This window comes from Dysidea avara, chromosome 9 (genome assembly GCF_963678975.1).
Source record: "Dysidea avara chromosome 9, odDysAvar1.4, whole genome shotgun sequence".
NCBI lineage: Eukaryota > Metazoa > Porifera > Demospongiae > Dictyoceratida > Dysideidae > Dysidea > Dysidea avara.
The window spans coordinates 27692114-27719824 of NC_089280.1; the positions used below are offsets into that span (position 1 = coordinate 27692114).

The 27711-nt window shown below is 38.0% G+C and overlaps 1 protein-coding gene across 2 annotated transcripts; it reads right to left on the bottom strand.

Moving 5' to 3' along the window:
• Nucleotides 1-223: 223 nt before the first annotated feature.
• Nucleotides 224-27130, bottom strand: LOC136266809 (3'-5' exoribonuclease HELZ2-like). 2 transcript variants are annotated; one of them, XM_066061830.1, is made up of 23 exons: nt 26939-27130; nt 19277-19429; nt 16586-16744; nt 16451-16524; nt 16232-16401; nt 12528-13497; nt 12345-12471; nt 11001-11212; nt 8932-9021; nt 8792-8876; nt 4824-8742; nt 4683-4777; nt 4476-4628; nt 4225-4371; nt 3934-4034; nt 3373-3503; nt 3214-3320; nt 3000-3163; nt 2831-2953; nt 2555-2779; nt 2338-2500; nt 2103-2282; nt 224-463 (listed from the first exon to the last, which is right to left on the bottom strand). In XM_066061830.1, exons 2-23 carry the CDS (start codon nt 19425-19427, stop codon nt 357-359), a joined length of 7653 nt encoding a protein of 2550 aa, XP_065917902.1. In that variant the 5' UTR covers nt 19428-19429; nt 26939-27130; the 3' UTR covers nt 224-356. The 2 variants fall into 2 exon arrangements, with proteins under 2 accessions (XP_065917902.1, XP_065917901.1); XM_066061829.1 differs by having other exon boundaries at nt 4476-4631.
• Between the last annotated feature and the right edge of the window lie 581 nt (nt 27131-27711).

A 27711-nucleotide genomic window follows, 5' to 3' on the forward strand; every position in this document is an offset into this window, starting at 1 on the left:
ATACCAGGCCATCACCAAACTCCAGACAATGTTATACATTTCTCACAACCAAGACATACGTAAACACAACAGCAATGCAGATGGGCTACCTAGTACATTTCATTGCATGCATACAAGTGTAAGGAACTGTACTTACTTGGAAAAGTAATTGTGTATGTAATTCAATGGTCATAATGTTATTGTATGGTTATAATGAAATATTTTCATGCAACACAGAACGTAATTGAAACACTGTGTAGCACAGCTACAATATTTATATAATTTTAAAATATGCACCGGTATTATATAGCAAATATATACACCTCATTACAAAAGGCCTTACAACAAAAGCTACATGGGATGAGGGTATAACTATATTAACAACGGCGAGGAAAAGATGAAGCCTTCACTACACATCTTTTATAGTAGTAGTGTGACAGTAATCTTCTCCAGGTGCCGTCATAATCAAGAAGGAGGGAATTTCCTAAGTAATGAACAACAACATGACAAACAAGCTGCAAAAATGCAATAGAAATACAACTGTTTAAGTAAGCCATGAATTATCAACCAACATTTATTACTGACTGGGGAATATTTGTGAATTTTCTGTAAATGCATAATATTATTGTTCATTGATCAACTGCAGACTAAGCGTAATTCTGTAGTTTATCTGTTTGAAAAGGTGTTAAATGGTCAACAAGAATGGATCTAAGGAGAAACAGACTTGATGCAACATGCTGCTTTTTCCATGACTGAAGAGGAAGATGATGTCCTTTGTTAGCATCACTGCTACTCTACACTGACTGTATACACAGTAGTAAATACCCTAATAGTCTTAAAAATTTGTACACATGTAAAGGTGGTGAAGAAGATGTAATCCATCTTACCACTATCACAAGCAAGTACTTAGGTAAAACTGTTAGTTTGTTTGTTTACATCTTTATTACACAATCTACTCACTCAAATGTAAGTGAGTGTATACATTAATACCTGGTCAGTTGCATAGTCAATGGTACTGTAGGACAGAACAGAGTTATCAGGAAAAAAATTGTTACTAGTTATATAATCCTAATGGTCAATAATTAACTAATGTATGTCAAGGGCGGGTTTAGGGGGATGCATGGGGGGCTGAGGTGCCCCTCTCCCCCACTTTTATGGGACACTGTTTGCAAGAAAAGATCGAGATACTCTAATAGAACAGTCAGGATCTGGATACTCTAATAGAGCAGTCACAGTATTTAGAGAAGCAGTGTAGCTAGCTACTTAGCTACGTATGTGTAGTTATAAATAAGGAGATATAATTGGTGGAGAGTAGCTATTGTCAGCAAGCTGTGATATTTTTGGTCTTCAACTTACAGCTGGCCTAGCCCCCTCCTGCTCCACCGCCCCTGTTTCAGGGGTAAGTGTTCTAAAAAACTCAATACTCTAATAGAACAGTCAACTACTCTAAAACATCCATCATTAAAATTATAAAGAACAAAGACCAACTCTTAGACCTATTGAACTTCAACTTCGAACTCAAACCATACTGCAGCATTAATGCTGTGCCCTTTATAAAATTATTTATGAAAGCTAGTTACTACTGCTATAAAATAATGATTTCACTTTAGAAATTGGTAAAGTGGCTCACAGTGCTTATTCAATAAGGTTTAGTCAAAATTATTGCAAAAGTCGATCTCAGAAAGTTAAATTTGCAAAATTATCCTGTGAGGGCATACTCCCAGACCTCCATAGATTAAGTGTGCTCTGCATGGTAAGTGGCCTTTGCATACTGTACTACTAGTTGTATCTACCAGTTGACACTTTTCTTAGCTCCCACTATAGATGTCCCTAGATTAGCACCCCCCTTGGGAAATCCTAGATCCGCCCTTGTGTGTGGAGTCAATGTCAATAGTTGATAATCCCTGTTTACATTGTCTCAGTCTAATGCAGATAACTGTGAGAGCAAGTGGGCTACTAAACCTGGAACAGCACTTACAGTGTAGCAAAAAGACTGGTAACGAAAATTGGAAATTCCTATGAGGTTCCCAGAGTTATAGCTCTAAGAATGAAATGTGCCTGATAATTAACAGCTTACACTGCATTATTAAAAATTTTATAGTAATTGGGTATATCATACTCACCAACGATGACCAGACCATGTTTGGCACGTGTGATCCCAACACAAATTTGGTGATGGTCAGTAATGAAGCCCAAATGCTCTCTGATCCATGTTCTGTCTGCCTGGACAGCTGCTTTATTTTCAATGCTCCGTTTAGGCATTGACCGTACAGTAGAGAAGATCACAAAATCAAATTCACTTCCTGGAGTATGAGTGATGGAGTAACAACATTGAATGTTACACTTTTAAATGATTACCTTGACTTTCATTGATAGTGCATACAGTGACATTTAGCTTCCTTTCCTTTACTATATCCTCCAGGAGTTTCTTTTGAGCTTTATAAGGAGTCAGGACAGCAATGCCTGGATCCTTTATGATACTCTTTCTGGCCTTTTGTTTCAGTGCTACAATAATCTCAGCCTGTAGGTTACCACATTGTACACCGTGTACACATCATAAAGTGATTTAACCCACAATCTTCTCTGCTTCAGTCCTGTTGCTCTTTGACTCCTGGTGGACTTTGTGATGGCTACTACCATCTTCCTCCTTCCCTTCCACATCACAAAAAGCAATTGGACAATTTTTATTATCATTAGGCCAAAATCCTTCTAATGAACAAAACCGTCGTGACACAGATGGGTGTGTTATGAGCCGACCATCATAGAATTCTTCAGATGGAAACTCACAAATTGCTTCATGCTGTAATACAAATTGGCGGTCTACCTACAATTGCAGTGTAGTATTGCATACCATTCTGTATTGAATAGTAAGCATCATTAATGAATATCTGCTACTTTCTAAAAATACTGCATAACGCTCGAACAGGGAACATCCCAATCCCTTTTCTTTAGCAGGGTTGTAGTTAATCACTGGCTGTAATAGATAGGATGTAACATACCACAGGGAATGTCCCAATTACTTGTAGTTGCTGGTGATCTCCAATAAGGGTCACATGATCTGCCAGTTGTATGGGAATCATAGCCTCAGGCTCTGTTGCCATAGCAGCCTCATCAATGATCAGATGGGTAGGTTTAATATTATCAACCACACGAACACTACTGGCCTCGTTACAGGTACAAAACACTGTATGGGAACTAAACACATCAGGGTAGCTACTATGATGTGCAGCTTACCTATCTGATAATTGCCATCACGTATGACCATTTTTTCAGCATCTGAAATAGTCATATTGAACTTCATTCTTTCAAGTGGAGAAGGAAGCTTATTTTCCTTTGCATATCTATAAGCCAAGCAAGAACTGATATCTGCCAATGAAATTTTATAGTTTAAACCTTTCAAATCTATCTTCCATTGCTAATAGTTCTCCAGAAAGTGGACATTCTCTGCTACGAATCTTTTTATGCAAGGCATATGGTTCATGAGCCTTGCTACATTCTTGTTCAGAGCTGGGCTTGTTGAGCACCTGTACATGGTGTAGTATTACTAGTGAACAGACATGGTGACTACATGACTACAGAGGTTTTTAAAAGTTCTTGCAATTCTGTAATTCAAATATATACACACACATGCACATTACAATACAATTCAATTAGTTTTTAGTTACCATTTTGCTTGTAATTTTATGTCTGCTGATTTTATTATTAGTAGGCACAAAAATGTGAAGAGTCTATATGAACTATTGTATGTACACATTCACATACTTGAATACCTATAAGTAAGAGGTAATACATTGGTGGTACGGTTTTAGTAGAGGATAATTATATTTCTGACAATAACTGTTGAGATAATTAGAACAATAACATGTGTATACATATGGTTAAATCATGTACAGGGAACTTAACAAACCAAGAACTTTAGCAAGAACTTTACAAACCCCTTTAACATTAAGTTACCTTGTTGCTGTGTGGTCCATAATATGATTTAGTCTCAATACTTTTACTGTATATTCTCAATATACGAAGATCCTTAACGTTGGGATGCTTCAAAAACATGTCTATATAAAAAAGAAAAACAAAACGTTTGTTATTCATGGTACAATGTCTTGCCATAGTATTATAGTGTCTTACAAGTAAGTAGTGATAAAGAGTAGTGTAGGTCTTTATAACACTATGTTACAAATTTTGTCAACTCTTCTGACAGTTCGTGCCTCATGAGCTACATGCTGTACACTACTGTATACTTACCCAGTACAACATCTACTGATTTATTGGATGGTCCACAATACATCACACATCTTATCTTCTCATCTGGCTCAGATCGTGGATTAGTTGGAAAATTGAATTGGATGAATGCATAGGCAAGGTGAGACCCAGTTACTGACTTTCCAGTTCCTGCAAGTTATAAGACAACATGTTCATACAGCACTGCTCAGTTAAATAGGAGTACAGGTAAAGAGTTATGTTTGGGTGGATCTTTGTGCATGTAGTATTATTACCAGGTGGACCCTGTATCAGCTGAAACGTGTTCCTCATCGCAGTCTCCACTGATCTTGCTTGTTCTCCATTGAGTCGTTTTCGTTGTTTATCTGACCATAATTCGTAGACTAGTCGGTTCTGCCTGATCTGAATGAGTCTTTGATCAGCATATGCTGCTAAAAGTATACACTAGTACATTCATAAAGTTTTACATCTATAGGACTTACAAGTTTTTCTCCTTCTAATTCCATTTCCCACAGCTATTTCCTTACACAGATGATTCTCCGTGTACCGCAGAGCAAGTAGGGACCTATACATCCTCCTGTAGTGACATAACATTACATCATGTCTGTAGTATGGTACATTACCTGTATGGGAGATCTAATGGGATTACTTGAATCTCACAAGTACTATCCTTCAAATACTGTCTCATAAATGGTGACACTCGTGCAGTATCTTTACTGGCAAATTTCAAGTGGATCACTTTCCTACTTCCTTCAACCAACTTCTTAGCATTTTGCTTTTTAGATCTTCTCTTTGTGAAAACCATTGTTTGGCTTTCACCACCATCTTGTTCATCTTCAATCTGGTGGATGATAAAATGGTAGACTGCACTTGCAGTGGTCACCTTCCTTCCATCAACTTCCTTTTCTTCACCCAGTGGTATGTTGTAGCGAGCACACACTAAGTTACCAACTTGAAGATCAAAATATTCTCCACAACGCTCCTCAAACTTGGCGGGTATAGTTAGTGTAATATCAGCAAGTTCTTCTTTAGCTGTATCTTCTTTAATAGGAGAATAATAAACATCATCAAGGGAAGATCCTGGTTGTCGCAGGTTGGGCCATTTTAGTGGAACATTTTGAATTAGTTGTATCTCAGCCTCACCAACACTTTGTACTGCAGCCTCAGCCAGTAATACACTCTCCCACAGTTCAATGTACTCGTGAATATCATTGTACTTCACTTTAGAGGCATGGGATAATATTGGACTAGAAAAACAATCAGCAGGTTTAGTACTATGTTGTACACACACATTCAACATTGGAGCTACCTCCAACAACTGGATACAAGGTGACAAGATGTGGTCACTATAACTTGCTGTAAAGGAAACTTCAAAACTTTCATAAATTTTAAATGACCGCTTTGCTTCATATAAGAAAAATGAAGCGCTCCCTGGAAATATGCTACCATCACCAGAAATACATTGGTGACTACCCAGAAGATCTTTAAGTGGAGCAGCCAAATCTGGTGAGGGAAGTTTCTTGAAATTTGTTACCGTCTTCCAATCTTTTGTGACCAGTGACATCGATCTACTAGGAAACTCAGCCATGTAGCAACGTTGTGTCAAGGCTGCAGTCTGACTTTCAGTAGGCTTACTAGCAGCTACACTATCACTAGCTGCTTCTGCTATGTAGAAAGTAATCATTGTATCCTTAGTTAGCTCAAAACTAGGCTGACATTTTTCAGCATTTATGAACAACCCATCAACTGCCAATTTACCACTAAATGATGTAATTTTTGCTTTCCACATGTACACCTTGCTTCCTTTTGCATCATTATCCTCTTTTGGACTTCCCATAATTGGTTTAGCAACCCATGGTCTAGCATTACTTGTGATGCTGCTGAGATGGAAGCTACGCTGGTCCAGTGATAGACAGTGATAATCTAATTCTTGAATGACAAAGTACAAACTCTTCTCTACTTTTGATATGTACACTGTACAGGATTGAGAGCATTTCGCCAGTGACAAAGCAATACTCAGACAATCACATTCTTTCCCTACCTTTCTAGCATTCCATGACTTTGTGTTACAATCTACACAAATTTCCTTTATCTCATCAGATGTATATTCAGCTGCTGTTGACGAAGACAGACTCTGCAGGATCAACCGTTGTACTACAATATCGATGTACCTTCTTAGAGGAGAGGTGGAATGAGTGTACAAACAACATAAGTCATTGTGACCGTACACCTCATTTTCATCCTGTGGCAGTGATACCAAGTAACCATTATTTAGTGACAGTGTCTTTTGCTGCTGTAGTATTGAAGTGCAGATATATTCAGCTCGACATCTAGTGCTGTTTACTTCTTTAAAAAGAACTGCAAGTTGAGGATAGTAATTGGTAATCCTAAGTACATTTTTAGCTTGCATCAAATTACCATGTTGTAAAGCCTCATAAAGGTGTCTACCGAGTACATCCATGATAACAACAGGACCAGGTTCTGTGGTGACCTTCAGATTATCAGCAAGTGTTTTGTGAACTGGAGAATGCACTACTATATCTTTGTAGTTCTTAAGAACCCTCACTAGTTGCTCTTGGTTTGGTGGTTTCTGTCTACGTAACAAAGCTAACTCAGGAAAGGCAGTTAATATATGCTCTGCTGCAATCTTGTTGGCCCACACCATCAGTTCCTTGACCAGGAAATAAGCTTGTGGGCTAGAAAGCTGATTTGCATCTTCTGTGGAGTAATCCATGTCATCAGATTTCACTCTGTTTCTGAAGAATGACTCACTGATCTGTAGTAGCAGTGCAAGTCTTTGCTCCAATCCAAATGTCTTATTGGTAGACAAGGCTTTGTGGAAATGTGCAACTTTCTCATCCAGTGATATATCCTTAACTTCAGCTAGTGAATGTTGCACTTCTTCATAAGTTAGTCGTGCTCTGGATTGCACATAACTCTCACAGATCTTTACTGTGCCAGGAACAATCTGTATATTATTACCATCAATACGTACTTGACAAGTATATGATATTGCAGAAGCTTTTCTGTCACAATCAAGGCTAAGAGAACTTCTTACCTTCTCTGGAAGTATGGGATAAACTGATGGACTAAACTCTTCGCATATTGACTTCAGAGGACTCAATGAGGACACATACACTGCAGTGCTTCTTTTCTGAGCCCCAACATCAACTTCACTCCCCTTCTTCACAGTTCCTCCAACATTGGTGATGTGTACTCCCAACTGGTAACACTTACCATCATCACTGGCAACAGGTTCCAGTGTAAGAGCATCATCCAGTACCATAGCTTCTGGTGGGTCAATGGTGAACGCATGATCATAGTGAGGTAGGGAAGACCCAGTAGTGGCTACTGTTGCAATCTCATCATTGAATGGAACCTTATCAATGTGGTCAGTATTGACATGATTGTGAGCTAACAGTAGTCGTTCTCCATGATACAGTGTTAATCCTTTTGGTATAGCAGCAATCACCACACCAAGTGGATAACGATATTTTGGCCTCCACCTCAAGTACCACACCACAAACAACAACTTTTGTGCAATGCTAAGAGGAATAACATCCTTTATTTGAGGAATTTCTATCTTTTCATCAGGTTTGCTAGGGATGTTAAAGGACTTTGGATCAAATATTGTCACAGCACGTCGCTTGTATTTCAACTCCTCTTTAATGATAAGATCTTTTGATGCTTGCTCTAACATCTCACGGGACAAGCCAGGCAGATTGACTAGTTTGGGACTCTTCCGATCAATAGGAGAGAAAAATATAGCATTGTAATTGTCTACACGACACACAAACTGTCGCTGTGGACCTTGCTCTACTACCTCACACACACGACCACATCGATCACTATTCTTGTACACACGTACAATTACCTGTGCTCCTTCTAGAGCACAACGTCGATTGTTTATTCCCTGGATTGTTATAGGTGGCTTCTTTGGATCTAGTGGAATTGCTAAAGACTTTCTAAAAGTCACATTCTCCAAGTAACACTCAATTAGAGTGGGTTCCAATGCAGCATCTTCAGGTGCTTTATCAACAGCTACTGAATCACTCCGTTCAAGGACGTAACCACGATCACCATTATCAAGATTTCCTAATATCACTTTTACATTCTGACAAGCTTTATTGGACTGAAACGCTCTTTTGTAAGCCTCTAAAATACTATCACTCACTTCATGAACTTTACTGCAAGGAGAAGCCAGCACATCTTGAATATCCCCAAACACTTCAATGTAAAGTTTATGAATACTTTCTTGTACAGCTGATCCACCTGCCTCGTAACATTGTGGTGTCAACTTGAGGGAGGAAGTCTCCAAACATCTTTTGACATACTCCCTCCAACAATAAATAATGTAACCAGTTGATTTTTCAATGGAAAAGAGCAGGAAGGGATTACCAACACAAACTACCAGTGACTGTGCTCTTGTTATGACAGTATTAAAGGCATACTGATCACAGATTGACTTTGTTGGATTTGATGTAGAGCCATCATCTTCAGTTTTCTCCAGAGTACTGATGAAAATAGCTCTAAATTCTCGTCCTGTTATATAATTGTTAAGTATTAAATCTGTACAGACATAACGACATACCTTGTAGCTCAAATGTTGCTAGTGTTTGTATATCTTTTATATTTTTGAAGTCTTGTTGGTTGAGCATTTTCCTCATACACCTCGCCTACAGTGTACATGTCACACTTATAATGGAATGGTCTTTATACATCCTGAATTACCTGGTTTCTACTGGATGCCATGGCACAAATAGTTGAAAGATTCTTTTTTCCCCATTGTGTAGTTGGCCAGGGATCAACATATCGTTGTATCTACAAATATGTAACAATGCAATGAAATGATTCTACACACTTTTGAATTTCTACTATATATATATATGTGACCGGATTTCATATAGCAAGGCTTCCACACGCACAAAATCAAACTTATGTTTTTACCAGAAACGGATTGCTGGTCTAACACACTATCATATTCCACACTGTACTTCCTTCAGGACTGGCAAGTCTGGTTTCTGTAGCAGCTTTCTTCCGACCCTGTCAAAGCCACGAGTGGGAGATTGGTGCCATTAAATGGCCATGGCTTTGTGATAATGCTGTGTGGTGAGCTGGGACTTCACAGAGAGCTCGCCAATAGTGTTCTCAGTAAATTTGGAGAGATTTGAGGGCCATGGAGGGCCCAAACTTGGCCTCTGGATTCCATTCGTCTTCTTACTTCATTTTATACCCCTATATTAAGCCCACCCACCACCCCCCCACCCTATTACTGCCACCTGTGATATTATTACCCACTCGAAAAAAGCTGCCCAAAACAGGGCAAATTTTGGGTATCAGAAATTAATACACCCACTCACTGATAGCTAGTAAATAGATGAATAATTGGTGCAAATTTTGTTTGCACAGCTGTAGGCACTGGGAAGTTATTACACAATGATTAATTAAAATCGCCATATCTCCTAACGAAGTTTTGTGCGTCGAAGCCTTGTTTTGTCAAATTCAGTCACATATATACTTATAGTACATTGATAACAGGAATTACAGAATTAATGGTAAGAATGAGCACTGTCCTGTTTACAGAGTCCAGCATTGCAGCCAGTGTGCACATATGCCCGTGCTTCAGTGTTAGGAGATCTCTATATCATATTATGTGACCGGATCTCCCCATGTTCATGCGTTTTTCAAAATTCCATTTTGTTACACTTTCCTTATCTAGATAGCCATAGGAATGGTCAACAGCTCTAGAATGAGATCTTTTGAAGCCAGCACTACAGAGTGGTAGCAACGATACAATGGAAAACAAACTACAGGCACTTACATAAATGGTCACAACTTAGGAATGAAGTTTTTTACAGGTATGCAATCTTCAGGTTCTCCATGAACAGGTAGATCTATTGTTGGGTATGTTATGTCTACCAAGTGCTTCCTACAACTGGGGCAAAGGTGAAAACTCAAGAAAAAAACTAGAGTAAGTCACTCGTACAATACAAGACAAACTAACACTCATATCTTACACCTCCTTGGGAGCAATGACACGAAACAAAGATTTTCAAACTCCTCTTGTTTTGGAGAACACGATTCTGCCACAGTTTTTGTTGTTAGTACCTTCCTTCATTGCAAAACAAGTGCTCAAAATTTATAGAAGTTTTTACAATTTGTTTAATGAATTCTACTGTAAAATTAGGCTTGCCCGAACATGTGGGATTCTTGCAGATTTGGTCACATATATCCCCCAGGTTTATATCACAATATGGAACATATACATTGACATATATATTCTGAAAGCATAACTGATACTTTATATGACATCATCTAATTGTTTTCAAGATAGTGGTATATATATAGCACTGTTACGGAAGAACGTATAACCACGAATTACTTGAAAGAAGATGATTGTTAGCACAGATGAATGGGCTGTAAACCACGAAAAAAGATTCATTGAAGCGAAACATGATGATTGATTATCATGGTTAAATTCGTGATGGCCACAAACCAACAAGCAGTGCTTATATAAGGCATTAGCAAGTGTATTTTAAGTTGGCTTTTTAAACAGCAGTGGGGATACTGGCTATTTCTTGTGAATAATTCCTCTATGGCAATTGGCCAAGTATTGGCCAACTTTCCCCCAAAATGTACCAGTATTGGATCGGATGGTAAAATGTGGTATCGATGTATCCTTAATTGATACTATCAATGTACTACTGAAACAAGATACATGAATGATGGTATTACAACATAGCTTTGTGGGAACTGAGGAAGTGAGGAACAGTAAGACATGTTCATACATCTTCACTAACTTGCTCTAGAGTAGCTCTGGCTTCTATTTCACTGTAATCTTGTGATGAAATAGTAATTGTACTATTCACTGATGTACAGACAAACTCCAGAGCAGAAACAGTCTTGGGGTGCAGTCTGCTGTTAGTACGTACTTGTAGTGTGGACTTGAAGAACAGGTTTGATGGTAGCCTCAAGATACTATCATGACAACGATAGTTGGTCAGTAGTAGACCTACATAACGACAACACATATAAGTTGCATAATTATTTTCAAACAGTAAGGTAGTACTGTTTAGTAGGGATTTCCCAAATCTTGAACAGTACCCACTAAAATGCTGCCTCTAAAAACCACCTTAGTAATAAACAGCGAAAAGTACCTTGGTGGGAATAGTCTTATCGTATGTAACGACAAAATAAATCTAACATACATGCGCCAATATTGGAATATTACCAAAATCCAATATTTAGTTTGCCTCCCTCCCTCCCTGACCACGGTTGCAAGGCTAGAGGTTATAAATGACGCATCATACAGCCACCATTTTTTGCTACAATATGTACATCTCACACTTGGCATGCGCCTACTGGGGTTCCACCTTCTGTGCACTTTGTCTTTTAATCTTCAATAATGCTGATCATCTTCTTCGTACATATCAAGGTGTTAATTTTCCATATCAACATTTTCCATATTAGATGCCACAAAGTTATTAAAAGTGGTACTCACACTGCTTTTAGAGATATAGCTGGTAGACAGTTGGTAGACACTGCACAATAGGACCTTTATTAACTAGCTGGATCAATAACAATTAAGCAACATGTCCCTTTACAATCTAGCTGGATCAATAGCAATTGAGGAACACACCCCAAATGATTTTAGCTATACTTATAGTGATTGATCATTATAAACTTGCTTCTTATTTGTAGCACAGTGAAAAGCGAGGCATGCTATGACCATTCCATTTAAATTATCACATATAGTCTAGTTGGCTGAGGCTTACGTGAGATACTCTAATAAAGCAGTCACCCTAATACAACAGCCATGTTCAATTTCTAATATAACAGCCAAATGTGAATGTAACAATGAACTACTATATTAAAATTAAATGAAGTAGGGATCTAAGAGTTATATAAAAACCAATTATATAAATAATGGTATTACAACATAGCTCCATGGGAAAATCACTACTTTGGCAGTGAACAGATCAATTCATGCCTATGTAGGGATTCTCCCATAAAATAATACCATCATTCATAAAATCTTGTCTGATTTTATCCTACTTCATTTTTTAAACTAATATAATTTTACTGTACCACGTAGTTTAAATGTGGACTAAATAAATTATATTTACTGTTGTATTCATTCTAACCTGCATAAGGATTCTCTTTACGGACACCCAGAATGCTGCCATAAAGTTCATGAAGCCGTTGAAGCAAGGATGTACCCAATTCATTGGCACGTGCTTTATCACCCAAAACCAACATCTGAGGTCCAATCTATTACAAAAATATAACACTCTAACACACTATTGTGTTGATAGACAATACTGTACTTGTAAGTGATCTCCAGCAATGACAATCTTAGTGTTATCATCAGCTAAACCAAGTGGTGCTATGGCTTCTGGTTCACGTGTTTGAGCTCCTTCATCAATCAAGATGTGAGAAAATGGTCTGACTCCAAGCTTTATAAGTTGAGGTGCTGTCAGGAATGTGGTGATAACCAAACGACATCTTTTGATTTCATGTATCCTCTGATGGTTGGAACTTTTGATCAACAAATTAGGATAAGCACCATTGTAATTATATCTATCAGTCCCAATCAATCTGATTGGTATCACTCCATGTGGGATACAATGTTTGTCCATTAGTGGACCAAAGCAGGTATCAATGTAAGCATCTGCTGACTGCAAGTGACTGGTGCAAATCAGAATACGATTGCTCCATTTCTTAAGAAAGTTGACTGCTGCAGTGGCAAGTAATCTTGTCTTCCCAGTACCAAATGGACCAGTGACAAGAAATGGAACACTAGAGTCACAGGCCATCATCTTCTTAAGGGTTAGTAGCTGATACTCCTTGTCCAGGAGCAAGCAATCTGACACAGGCATGGGAGTGCGTGGAAGCTTCTCTTGTTTAGTGTTGAGACCATGAGGAATGAGACGCTCAATAATTTTCCAATTCATGCTATCCAAAGACTTGTGAAGGTTCCGAAAGTATGAATGCTTTAAAACAAAGCAAACAGGAAAATTCTGAGATTTCATTTTGATTTTAGACTTTAGTAGGTCAAAATCCTTTTCATTGTCAAACTTGATGTTAACTACATCTAATCCTTTCTTGCTGACATCATATTTTAATATTTCAGCATGCATGGTAGTGCTACCTACTGTGATTGTTACATCTTCAGCAGCTTGTTGTAGGTATGCAACATCATCACTATTTAACCCCTTCATACATCCATACAGCTGCAGCTCTTCATCATGTCTATCACGTCTTTTGAACAAAGATACTTCAAGTTGCTTGTTACACCTTTAATAAAAACATAGACATGTGACAATAGCTACATTTTAGGTATAAATGGGTAGCTATATGATTTATATGATAACAAAATTGCTGATCAGTTTATAGTGAGCATACTTCCACGTAAGTCTACAGATAGTAAAACACAATTCCTATGGCTTTGTGCATGTCTACAAATTTCAACACAGCTTACTGAGGGTGGTTCCATGTATATCTATAAACAGTATAAGACATTCCCAATGGCTCACAAATGAAGCTGGTCTAATGCACGACTTAGACTATGACTTATACAATAACACTCAACTAGTGGACATGGCTCCACACAAGCCTGAAGACAGCAACAGACATGGCTTTGTGCATACCTATAGACCAAAATACACTCACTGACAAATAGACATGGCTCCATGTTGAGTTCCACATATAATGTCTACAGACAGTAGCATACAATATCAATATGTAGGCATGGCTCATTAAAGAAGCTGGGCTGGACTATGATGCATCAATACACTTCCACACCATCAAACCAATTAATTCATTTCACATGTGATCCAATTCAGGTCGGAATAGTGTTTTATAACAAAGTAAATTCCTTCCAAGATTGGTGTGCATGATTGTTTATTAGGATTTTTATTTTGCAGTGACTGTTCTATTAGAGTATATGCAAAACGTGTGATAGGTTGCATTTGCTCAACTTTTAACAAAGCAAATCTTGCACTTTTACCTGCATATTCTATAAGGTCTGATGATCCAGACAAAAGGCAACACAGTTGACCTGACCCAGTTTCAACACTGATTTCAATACTAAATTTATAGAAAATATAGAGGAAATATAAACTTATATTTGATTCATTTTTTAATGGCAGTTTTAGTTTTACTATGCAAAACAAAAAAAATACATTGTTGTGGTTCCGCATCATACAGGAATGATGAAGTTATAAAGTACCCCTAGTAGAGCATTTTACTGTGATAATGAAACTATATACGTACATGTGTATATGTGAAAGTCCCTTTATTATTATTTTGTTGTATTCTGTGACACATTACCATGAATCTGGATATGCAAAAGATTTCAGCACGATGTAGGTTTGGATAATCTTTCACAGAGTTAAGGATGATTGATGTAAATGACCAATGATTTGTCATGCCAAAAAGGCTGAAGAAATAAGCTAACAATGCACAAAGCCACAATTAAAGTTTATTATTATTAACAACATTGCAGCCATTCCATGGCCACTATTTTAGTCTGTCAGTTCCTTGATTTAAATGAAAGTTGTAGTTTAGTACACTAGAATGGTTTATAATCACATACGTAGATCTTTCAGTAGGTTAGAACATTCTATGTGCGTTGTATTAGAAATACTCAGAAAAAATGTGTAGTCAGTTCGAGTTCATCTGAGCCCCACTAAATATAGTAATATCAAAGAGGTGAACATGTGTTCACTGCCAATGGTTTTGTACTACTAGAACAAGTACCTTTTCATGTTGTAAACATGTTTGCATGCCTAAATCGTCTATACTACATGTATGGAATATTTCTAAAACCTCATAACTATTTGTTCTTGTCCATATCAAAGCACTTTTTATAAACAGCTCCAGTATTTAAAAGGCTTCACAGTGTTACAAAATGTTTGGGAACCTGGCACACGTAACAAGAGTTATTAACAAAAATGAGGGCTCAGATGAACACAAACCGATTATAGAGTACTACAAAAATATTAAAACAGGCTACAGTATATCAAGACACACGATAGTGTGTTGTGCGGCCAAGTACAGCCAGTGTGAGTGCGCAACAGACAAGTGTGTATTGTACAGCTCGTTGTTTTACTTCCTCGGGGTAGGGCACCTCCCATACCAAATTTAAGTTGAATCAACCAAGCCAACACTGAGATATGTACCTTCAGTGCTTTCAAGTTTGTTTGTATTTGTTCACTTTGTAAAATCACCGTGTAGATCTCGCTGTAGATAGTTCAGCTATATGTAACCCCCTCTAGCTACAGGGTTCAGTTTGTGTAACAAGTCACCCTAATAGCTACATGATAATCATTTTATTCAGTTTCAAAATTTACAATAAATACATAGATTCACACAAATAGCAGGCTTTGTAGTTCATAAATTCTTGCATATGTACTTGCTCCCTTCTCAAATTGGAATCATTTTTGTACTGAAAATACTCTCCACCTTCAGTGCCCCACATATTTGAGACAGCACCTTATGTGGTTGAGAAATATTAGCCCCTCAAAGTTCAGCTTAATTTCTTCGTGTTTTTTTCTTCATTTAGGTGACCTGGGGGGCTTACATTATTCTTTTTGCATACTTTACAAAAACAACTATTAAATGCAAATGTTTAGCTCGATTTTCTTGAACTTTGGTGCACTTTAAGAATATATTGTGGCAAGATCACATACCAAGTTTGTTGCAAATCTGATAAACAGTCATAGAACTATGGATGATCATTTGCATTGAAAAGGCTGCCTTGTTGTCACGCCTACAGGGTAAACCGCTTATGAGAGTAACTTATAAATTGGTATGTGTATAGGCTAACCATCATAGCTCAAACCTTTTGTGGTTTAAAAGAAATTGCTTTTCATCCTGTATGATGTACGTATCTATGATGATTTTTAGACATGGCATTTTAGTGATTCGCGTTACTGTAGGTGGCAATCCTACTAAACAGCACTACCATACTGTTTGATACACACATCCACACCCACATCCACAAACACACCTTTATTCATTTGTTTACCTTTTCTCCAGCACTCTTTTGTGTTCATGCTCCTCATAATACAACAAGGTGTGGAACTTGTCCACATAATTCTCCCTAGTAAGTGGCATAGTCAGCAGGTGTGCATTCAGTTTACTCTCAGGTGGGAGCTCATAGTTCTGCTTGTGTTTGAGCTTAGTCAGACCTCCAGCCTAACATTACATTTACTACTAAAATTATGTTTAAGGCTAGTCCACTGACCTTGTAGGAATAGGACTCAGAAAAGCTCCTTACTGGCACAAAAGGTTGAAATGATGATGGATCAGGCTGCTGACCTACACGTATTAGTGGACAATAAATGACCAGACAAGCATGCAATGAAAACAAATAGCTTACGGTTTAGCATTGCTTGCTTTTCTTTGTTCCATTCATGCAGCTCAAGACCATTATGAGCATACGTACATTTTGGTCCCAGACAGAAATCGCTATGACACTGCTGAAAGTTACCACGGATACGCATTGCTCTATTTCTAGGGAATGGTCTTAGTAGCAGTCCTGTATATGCAATATTACTTGTAATAAGTACATGTAGACTGTTCAAAATTCATGCATGGGCTAACATACCAATGCATAAATCCAGGCAGCAATGTTTGCATTCCACTCTTTTGTGGTAATTAAAAGTGCAATTTCACATACAATACAAGTTTATAACTTTTACAAGCACAAGGGAAAATTAGGAATTTTTAGGGATCATACAACTACAACTACAAGTGACACAAGTGAGACACGCCTTTCTCTGGTGTAGTGCAGCCTCAAAAACATACTTTATTGTAGTACAGTGGAACCTGTGTTACGGTCACCTGGATTAAGTGGTCACCTTTGCATAACGGCCATGGTCACGAGGTCCCAAATATTTTCTCATACAAATGTATGCATTGTGGTCTACATTAAGCAGTCACCTGTCTAATGTGTATAACAGCCAACCAAGAATTCACCTATAAATCACTGTATACATAACTTCATCCTTCGTATAATGGTCACTACCCTTTTATGGTGGCTCGTTAAGCCAATTGTCTGGTAACAGGCACCATTTCAATTGATGTGCAATTATTACACTTCCCGTCTTTCAATGAATGCTATATAATCTATCAGGCTTCATTGTTTAAATGTAGTCAATAGCTATAACCAACATTCATAACAAGCTCACCTTACCCTTTCTGTACAAAAAATTATAGTTGAAGCGAGCCTCTTAATAATAATTACTAACTTTTAATGGTCATAGCCACTAAATTGCTGCTGACCACCTTATGCAGGTTTTCTCCACCTGTAGTATAAAGGCCAGATATATCTGGTCCCAAGGTGACCATTACAGACAGGTTCTACTGTATCTTGGTCTCAAGAGCACTCCCCATACACCATCACTCTTTGTTCTTGCCTGTACAGCCATATTCAGTGCTGTCAAGACCCAAAATGCAGCCAATCACATGCTGGATACAACGCGCATTAAAAAGAAGTAACGCGTTACAATTTCCAGATGTAATATCTGTTATATATTACTCGTTACTTTGTCATGTAATGCGTTATATTACTTTGTTAAAACATAAGTAATATTATTACATAATGCGTTACAAATGAACTCAATACGCCCAACTCTGAGCTTTACTCCCGTGCACACTTCTCACCTACACCAGCCCACAAGCTCTTGGCACACTTTACCAGTGACAGGAATGGAAAAAAATATTTCTTGACATATATAATTAGCCCTTCACTGATAAATGTCATACACCCCAAAATGTACTAAAACATTTATGATAAAATCTTCTGATCATTATGATTGAAAGTAGTAAAATGTGCTCAACTTCAAATAATTTATGCCCATTTGAAGTGCAAATTTGTGTCACGGCTTACTCCTTGATAACAACTCTGCTTCAACTTACGAAGTCACCTTGTGCTACTATAAACCCCACAGTAAAGAACTTTTATCTAGAAATGTGTATAAGAGAGTTTAAAAAAGGTACTGAAGGAACTGTAGATGAGGAGTACACCCATAAAATTAGTTTTACTTCCCATTCTTTATGTTCCTCTACAATTTATGGTATCGTCTCTTGTTCCACTACACTTTTATCACTTGGATCCCTACTCGTTTATAAATTGTTATATATATGTGTGACTGTTTCTATTAGGGTGAGTGCTGTATTAGAGTATTTCAAGTCAGCCTCTCATCTACCAAGAGCTGGTCACTATTTTCATATTTTCACTGTGCTAGTATTAGCTACCATTGTGATCAAGTAAATAGATTGTTAAGTGGTGTGGTCTCCACACTTAATCATTATTAATCAATCAAGATCATTAGTTGACATGCTCTCAAACCTATTGTGAAATTACAGGTATCTATCAAGTGTTCAGTACCTCCTACAGTGGTGTAAGTGCTTTAAATAATTTTGTGGGGTCTAAAAATATGCTGCTCAAGGAAAGTGTTGATACAGAAAATTAAAGCCTTGATATGGTTTTATTGAATGAAGAAGACAACAACCAGCCTGACTGTAGATAACAAGGAGCAGAGGGCACACACTCATTGGAACCCCAAAAGACACATGATACTAGTGAGTTTGTTATTGTGGCGTAAAATGGTGGCCATGGGCTGCTTCATTTGGCCTTCACCTTGCAATTGTGGGTGAAAATTTGAGTTCTGGTGATTTTTTTAAAACAATTCTATATCCGACTGCCTGTAAGTGTTTAATACTGTATTTGATGTTAGGTGGACTAATGTTATTCAATAAAGGCAATTTTCATCACATAAGATGTCTCTAGGATTAAATATGACATTTTAAGCAGTGCACATGTCTTCATCTCTTCATGCAATTCCCTGAGCTACACACACACTGATCTGTACCAGATGGTGATGTGTGTGTATATATAGTACCTCATCCCTTAGGGCTTCTATTTCTTCCCTCTCCTTTTTGTTTGACAGTACTACTGTACTGTTTGATAGAGCCATTTAAATTTTATGTAAAGACTACACAATTAAATGTGATAATGTTACAAGTCAATTCGACATCACAAATATCCAATATTTGTACAGCTTACCTGATTCATGACAACGAACTTTCACTAAATCGGCATCTTGATGGTGAGGTAGATCTAAATGTAAACATCCATCCTTCAATAAAGATTCGATTGATTCATATTGATTGTACAGTTGATAACACTGCCAGCAGACTGTTTTCAGTTCAGGCATTCCTGTGAAACAAATATATATATTTATGTAATAGTTATACCGCTGGCACAAGTGCTTTGCCTGATATATATGCACGCGCCTGAGGGCCACAGGTCCGAGGGCAAGTGCATATATACAGGCAAAGCACAAGTGTCCGTGGTATAACTAATATGTTCTACATGCAGTACTTAAGTTGAAAAACTACTTACTGTATGGCCTCCACCTGTAAAACTAATGGGATGACTGTAGGTTTGTCTTTTCACATGCATCTATTAGGTGAGCACGCCCAAGTGGAATGTATTGCAGTGGATCCTCAGTTATTCAAACAGCTTTGTTCTTATAGTTAGTTAGCCAGAAGTGTTCAGATAAGTAAAATTGTTTGGATAACTGAAGCCCACTGATTTATATACAGAGCTTTGTTCAACTACTCTAATAGAACAGTCATTTACTCTAATAGAATGCACACTGATGACAAAATACTCTAATAGAAAAAATAGTCACATTTGGTGTTCTGATAATCAAGGTGTTCAGATATGGATAAGTGAGGATCCACTGTAATTTTAAGTTGGATTAGGGAAACAAAGGAATAGGGAATAGCTAAAAGCTTATGAAACAAGAGAGGTTACCTATACCTGCAGATATATTAAGGTGCCGGAAACCCATCTAATGGGAAACCTTATGAAGTGAAGCCATAATATTACTACAAGAATTTGCTTTATTAGATCACGTGATTACATTTACGTAATAATAATATGGCTACACTGCGTGTTAAAGCACGTGGCTTTGTTGTAAGAAGAAATTCGCTGTTGTTTAATGTGTAGTAGTAAAAAAGACGTTCACGAAAGTAAGTAGAGTAGTATAGAAACTTAGTTTAGGGGATTCATATCCTTTGTGCAAAATTTTGGTGGCAAGGGTAATTTGTGGTTTTAGTATGGTATCCCAAATAGTGAGGACAGGTTTTCTGTGTCCTAGTATACTAGTGAGTTAGACCTCTGTATTTGTGTTAGCTTGTGTAATATACGTAGGCGTAGTGACCAGTAGTGTAAAGAAATGGCTTCTAATGCTGCAGTGAGTAATATTCGCAATGTTTTCACAACTTTGCAATGCCATGAAAATTATGATGGTTAATAGCTCTTGTGTGTTGAAAGCTACTTAGACTTCTCTATTACTGGCACTAGCTAGTAGCCTATACCAGTGTACGGTGTTGTGATCACAGATCTGTAGGTGCTCTCTTCAATGAAATTTGATGCCAAGTGGTTATTCTGAAGGTGCATTTTACCCCGTGGCGTAAGTCGGCAAGTAAAGATCCCACTTCTCTGAACTTGTAGCCAGGAGAAGAGGGTACATTACTTCTTCAATTACAATTTGACTTGTGTGTGTAACCTGTAAGGTCTGTGTGCAAGAACTAAATTTAGGAGAGTATGCGTATTTTCAGATTTTCAATGGCTTCCAGTATACCGCCACCTTAACGGATATTCAATCCCTAATTTAATCTAACCATGACTGAATTAGGGATTAAATGTCCATTAGAGGTACGTACGTATAGACAATCTCTCTGTTTCACAGGCTTTTAGTTGTTCCTTTAATTCAAAACTTTTTTCTTTAATCCCTAATCCATTCCTTCTATTTGTTTATATTTTTTGTGGCTGAACTCTCTACAAGGTGACTTCTCCTAGCTAATCACTCTACAGGGTGACTTGTTTCTAGCTGAACTCTCTACAGAATGATCTGTTTGTAGCTGAAATCTCTACAGACTGATCTGTTTGTAGCTGAAATCTCTACAGGGTAACTTGTTTGTAGCTGAACTTTCTACAGGGTGGTTTCTTTGTAGCGAACTCTCTACACGGTGACTCTTCTAGCTGATCTCTTTATAGAGTGACTTGTTTCTAGCTGATCTCTCCACAGGATGATTTGTTTCTAGCTGAGCTCTCTACAGGGTGATTTGGTCGTAGCTGAACTCTCTACAGGGTGATTAGTTTGTAGCTGAACTCTCTGCAAGGTGATTTGTTTCTAGCTGATCTCTCTACATGGTAACTTTTTTGTAGCTGAACTCTCTACAATATGTCTAGTTTCTAGCTCATCTCTCGACAGGGTGACTTATTTCCTGCTGATCTCTTTGCAGAGCGACTCGCTTCCAGCAGGTGATCTCTCTGCAGGGTAACTTATTTCTACCTGAACTCTCTACAGGATGACTTGAAATATAGTGGAAGGGCTACTTGTTTCTAGCTGACCTCTCTTCAGGGTGGCTGGTCTATTAAAGTGACTGCTCTATTAGAGTATCTTGATCTCACACTTGCTACACCGAGTTGGATTTCGTGCTTTAACTCTGTGGTTTTATTCGCTAATCTCAATCGCATAATTGTTACACACTGTTGGTTTTTTTCGTTGTATCTTTATGGTCTTTAACTTACCACAAAAAGTTTGAGGTTCAATAGTTAACCTACCCACGCACCAATTTTCAGCTTCTTCCCATAAGCGGTTACCCTGTAGGCGTGACAATATATTGGTGTTATTATTCGTGAATAATTGCTAATAACTCCTTGACTGGTTATCACATTCCAGCCAAGCTTGGTACCAGGATGCGCCTTTATACTCCCTTTCTGTGTGCTAAATCTCAAGGCAATCAGATATTGTGTTCATGTTTTTATGGCAGTTTTAGTAAGTGTGCGAAAATATGAAGATAAAGAAAAAAACAACAAAGAAACTAAGTCTAGAAGTCTCGTATCTCAGGAATGCTTGAAGCGATTTTGCTGAAGTTTGGTTTGTGGGGTACTGATGTTGGCAGATGTGTCCACAGCAAAAATTTTGCTGTTCATAAAGGAAACACGGAACTATGAATGCGTGAAAATCACGTTTTCTTTCTTCCTGTCAATATACTCATGATGTGGCATACCAGCTTTTTTGGCCGCACAACATACTGTGTGTCTTGATCCCTTGAATTTATTAAAATTCTTTATATACACATTAACATACAGCATACTATTGATTTATTTCTCAGCTTGTTTTGTAACGATACATACAGTACATTAACATTAAATGTATTTCGTAATTCACCACTTACTTCATAATTCATTAATTACGTTGCTATGCATAAAAAAGGAAGCGACATTTGAACAAACCACTTTGAACTACAAATTACGGACAACGGTATCTTCTTAACTGTTTTATAGTTTGTCTATCATGTTATCATATGCAAATTCTTTACACTTGGCTGTTCTTAATTTTTGTTTGCATATAAAGGGGATATGCCTCCTTTCAACTCGAGAAGATACACCATTCCTGGTAGCATACAAGGCCTGTTACATTGTTTTTCAGCCATTATACGCCTGTTATAGCACATAGGCTAGCTCCTACTAAACTGTTTCACCTGGTTTCAGTTACGGCCACACACCCTTCAAGTAAAAAAGACAAAAACAGAAAGCTAAGCTTTAATACAGTACATAAACAGCCTTTATGCATTGAATATTTTCTGTAGTTCAAAGCCTGTTTGCTCATGTGGATGTTGGACAGACACACTGTTTTAGCTAAACCAATTTCAGGGCACACCTTCGGTCGGCTGTGGGCACATGCCTGGTTTTAAAAGGGTGCAGCTCTCCAAAAAGCCAGGGTGAAAAAGTTAGGAAATCAAAGGTTGTGGCCAAGAAATGGTTGCAATCATGCTAATACCAATCATTTTTTTCTTGATGATGGTTATTAAAATTGGGCATCATCACAGCCATTTCTTGGCTGCCACCTTTGATCTCCTAACTTTTTCACCCTGGCTTTTTGGAGGGCTGCACCCTTTTTTCACAGCTTGGTATAGATATCAATTTTTTGTGGACAAATCTGCTAAATATATGCACCTTCAAATTCATCTTATTTCAGTTCTTTGTAAATATATATAGCCATGCAATCTTTGATGATTCCTGGGAAAAAAGTTAAAAGGAAGTATCAAGGCCAACCATAGGATGGCTTTGGAACTTGTGATTGCAAAAAAAAAATGATATTTGCACAAAAACAAATGATAACTGCACAAAAACAAATGATATCTGCACAAAAACAGCCAAACTCAGGCACTGTTAAAAAAAAACATTTAATAGCATTAACATCATTGCAGCCATTTGTTGGCCACCACCTTTAATTTTACAACTTTTTTCACCCAGGTTTTTTAATAAGGCCACACCTTTTTCACAGTTTGACTGTTTTTGTGTGGATCTCTGTATCATCAATACATTCTTATGTTCTGTACAAAGTTACAGTAACAATAGAAGATTTGACATGTCATTTCAAAACTACTGGTTTTGTTTAACTATTTTAACTATGCAGTCATAATCTGTCAGTGATGGAGTATGCTTGCCTATCATAGCTATAACAGCCTCACTACAGAGCACTGATTGTGTAACGATTGTAATTAGCTATTAAACTATATTGTACGTTGTGTGGGAGAATTAAAGTGCCAATGAGTATACTGTATTTTTCATAAAGTACCAATTAGGTACATAACTGTAGTTATACGTTACACTGTAGTTAGACACCACATACCAGCATCTTCAAGGCTAAGTAGCTGTAGGAGGTATAAGAATGATGCAACGTAGAAACCGAGGCATAGCAGAAGTTTCTACTGCGTCATTCTGACACATCCTATGAGCATAGCTGAGGTTTCTGTTGCATCATTCTGACACCTCCTATGAAACATTGAAGTTGCTGGTACTGGTATCTAACTGTCTTTGAAAATGATCAACTAACAGTGAAAAATATATTGTAGCTATGCACTGGCTTAGTAACTGAAGACTTTGTGAAAGGCTGTATGGAAAACCTCACTTGAAAATTTACCTGCCATTTGAAAAGCCAGATATTATACTGTGGTAGACTGGTGATACACACTACTTACTTTAGTGGCATCAACAAGTAATGCATCAGTTTAAGCAAGAGAAATATTACAAAATTAGTAAAGTATAGCTGAAGTAAGGTGTGGGTACCAGACAAGCATTCTCACAGCTACACAGTCGAAATTTTTAAGCTTTCATGAGCAAAAACTCAACTGATAACTTCAACCTGCTCATGTAGAAGTGAAAGCAGAGTCACATAGCTAGCTAGCATTACAATGCCACTTGTCATGTCACTATAATGCAGCCCATTTTCTAGGATAGTAAGACACTAAATACCTGCCTTGGCACTGCAGTGAACTCACCGATATGAGGTGGTGAAGAACTCTAGCTAGCTACTAAGTTGGTTGTGCTATTGTTTCATTGACAATATTTCAATTAATAATACATTCTTGTGTGTATAGTGATAATGAACCGGTGTTTTTAACCACAAGTCTCTTACTACTAAGAGTGTCTCTTCATGAATAAGAACTTCAGTTTGAATTGAACTTCAAAGCATTGCTCATATACCTTTTTCTAAAGTATGTTATGCATATAATTGGGCAAAAATACGTACATGTACAGTACACTTGGGAAAATACAGGGGTAGGTATAAACAGTGGACCTGGGGACTGGGGACTCAAGGACCCACAGAGACCCAAACTTTTAATGGAATTTTGCATACTTCGCAACGTTTATATATATTCTGTACTTTCACTAGACACTTCTGCTAGTCACAGTGGCTAATCTCACATGGCCAATCCACTTTCTCCTTGACTTTATCTGCTTTTTGCCTGTTGCAATTGTTCACACTGATTAGAAATAATAAGTGCGTCTGAAAATTGCCTACAATATGCTACTCATTGCTGCACCTGTGCTACACAACACAAAGAGCACGCTAGCCTATTATGTCACCAGTTAATAAAGTTCAGTGCACATGAAAATGGTTCAGTGAAGCAATTACTACAAGGTACACCAACAGCTTGATAAACATCTTCATGCCATGTAGCACATGAAGGCAACAAGCTGTTAGAAACATTAATTAATACTACAGTTACTAAAGTAGTCAAGGTGCAAAGAATGAGTGACTTACGAGGCACTTATACTTTCTAGGTATTGTGCAAGGAACCGTCATGATTACAGGACAGAGAAAAAGTGATCTAGGCTATTTGAGACTATAGCCACTGTGACTTGCAAAGGTATCTAGTCTAGTACAAGGATAGAATGATAAACATTAAAAGTTCTACTAAATGTAGGGTCCCCACGGATCCTTGGATCCCCAGGTCCACCGTTTATACCTGGGTAACAGTACAGTTATGTAAGATATGTGTATGGCGTAGGTAAAAACAGTGGACCTGGGGACCAAGGACCCAGGACCCGCAGAAATTCAACTCTTCTTGGAATTTTATACTCTTCACAGTATTCTATACTTGTAATAGGTACCTCTGCAAGTGGCCAATCCACTTTTTCTCCCTCGAGGTGTCTCGCACGATGTTTGCACCAATTAGAAATTATGAGCACCTCTGAAAAAGTGTCCGAAGCTGACTGCATTAACTATAGGTCACTTGCTATTTCCCCAGAATTTGTTTGCACAATGTTCCTAAACTTCTCTAGTAGCTAGGCGGCATAATAGACTAGTATGCTTACTGTGCAGCAGGTAGTGGCCTATACATGCAGTCAGCTTCAGACACTTTTTCAGAGGCGCTTATAATTTCTAATGGGTGTAAACATCGTGTAAGACATCACAAGAGAGGGAAAAGTGGATTGGCCATGCAAGAATACTTGCAGAGGTACCTAGTACAAATATAGAATACCGTGAAGTATATAAAATTCCAAGCAGAGTTGGATTTCCGCGGGTCCGCTGGTCCCCGGGTCCACTGTTTTTACCTACTCATGTGTAGTATGTCATCAAAACAATCCCACTCAGACAGCATGAATGATCACAAGACATTTAAAGTTAAATCAATTCTACCAGTTAGATCACCAAAAATCGAAGTGGTTCGGACATGGGAGATGAATGCTCCAAGAAAGATGACCAGGAAGTATAACACTTAAAGCACCACCTATGCCTGTGTGTATGAAAAATACAGCACACCGGGGTGCGTCAAGGCTAATACAGTACTCGGCTTTGCCTTAATTGCGTTGTATATCAGCCTCTCAATATACCTACCCCATCATGCTGTATTCTCCGTACAGCGGTGCTTTAACTATATCATGTGAGCCACATAATGATTGGCTAAATTACTGACAATCCCCCACACAGTTGTAAAGTAGCTTTGGCTTGAGCTATGGTGCAACACAGATAACCACATAATTAAATTTATACGGTTGGATAGCTGGAAATATCTTGTTATGATTTGATTAGCAAAGCCCATCTGGGGCATAAAGATTTTAAAACTCTCTGAATCTTGCTTTCGACTACCACTAGCACTACCATGACCCAGCTATATACTGTAGTAAAATTGTGGAGTACTGAGCCGCGGGCCACAATAACCAGGGACCAAATACTCTAGCCGCAGAACCATGACTGTCGTGATACCGTGCCAAGCATGTACTCCCACAAGACCGCTGCCGGAGTACTGCCACAGGCATTTGTCCGCACAGTTCTGGACTCAGCTAGAGCCTCTACAGTGAAGTAGGCGAATTAATGTACACATTCACGATGAATAAGTATCAGTAATAACTAACCTGTGCCGGATCTCGTATAGTTGTCTTGACTACGTCACCCGGCCGGCTTCTCCACTCGTTAGTACTCTTGCAGCTGCTACCTCTAATGAATACACGATGGTAAATACACAATCATCTTGAAAACGGTATTATAGTGACGAGGCACTTTCAAAATGGTCAGGTTCAGCCCCCTTTTAAACGGTCATAAATAGCCAGTATACGGAGAAGTGAAGAATGCAAAGAATTCTCGGATTTGTTTGCGTTTGTAATTACAAGGATTTCTTATTTCATGGAAAAATAGTTTAATTAGTGTACTATAGTAATCAAGGGGGTTCCCCCGTTGAATAAACATTTATTTATTTATTTCAGTATTCGCTGTGCATATCAAAACTTGTGTAAGATATTCCGGATTTCCGAATGGGTTACGCCCGTTTCGTATAAAATAACACCGTCCTCTAAACAAGGCGCCATAACTTCCGCGTACTTTGGTTGACAGACACGAAATTTGGTTTATCAGATTCCTTGATGAAAGGCGATTCGATTCATGTGTAAGTTCTTTGTGTAGTAACGAAGGGGAAGCTAGAAAGGAGCCTTGTACCGCGAAATTTACGTGTCCAGAATGCCCGTAAAAACACGTGTTTTTAAACATATTTCTATAAACTAACCTGTTTAACAATTTGTACGGTCGGAGTCTTATTAAGCATCCTTCGCTGCGTAGAATGATACCAAATTTAGCGAATTTGGTTGAGGATAACAACTTGTAAATTGGGATTTTCCCGGCGAGATAATTAAAT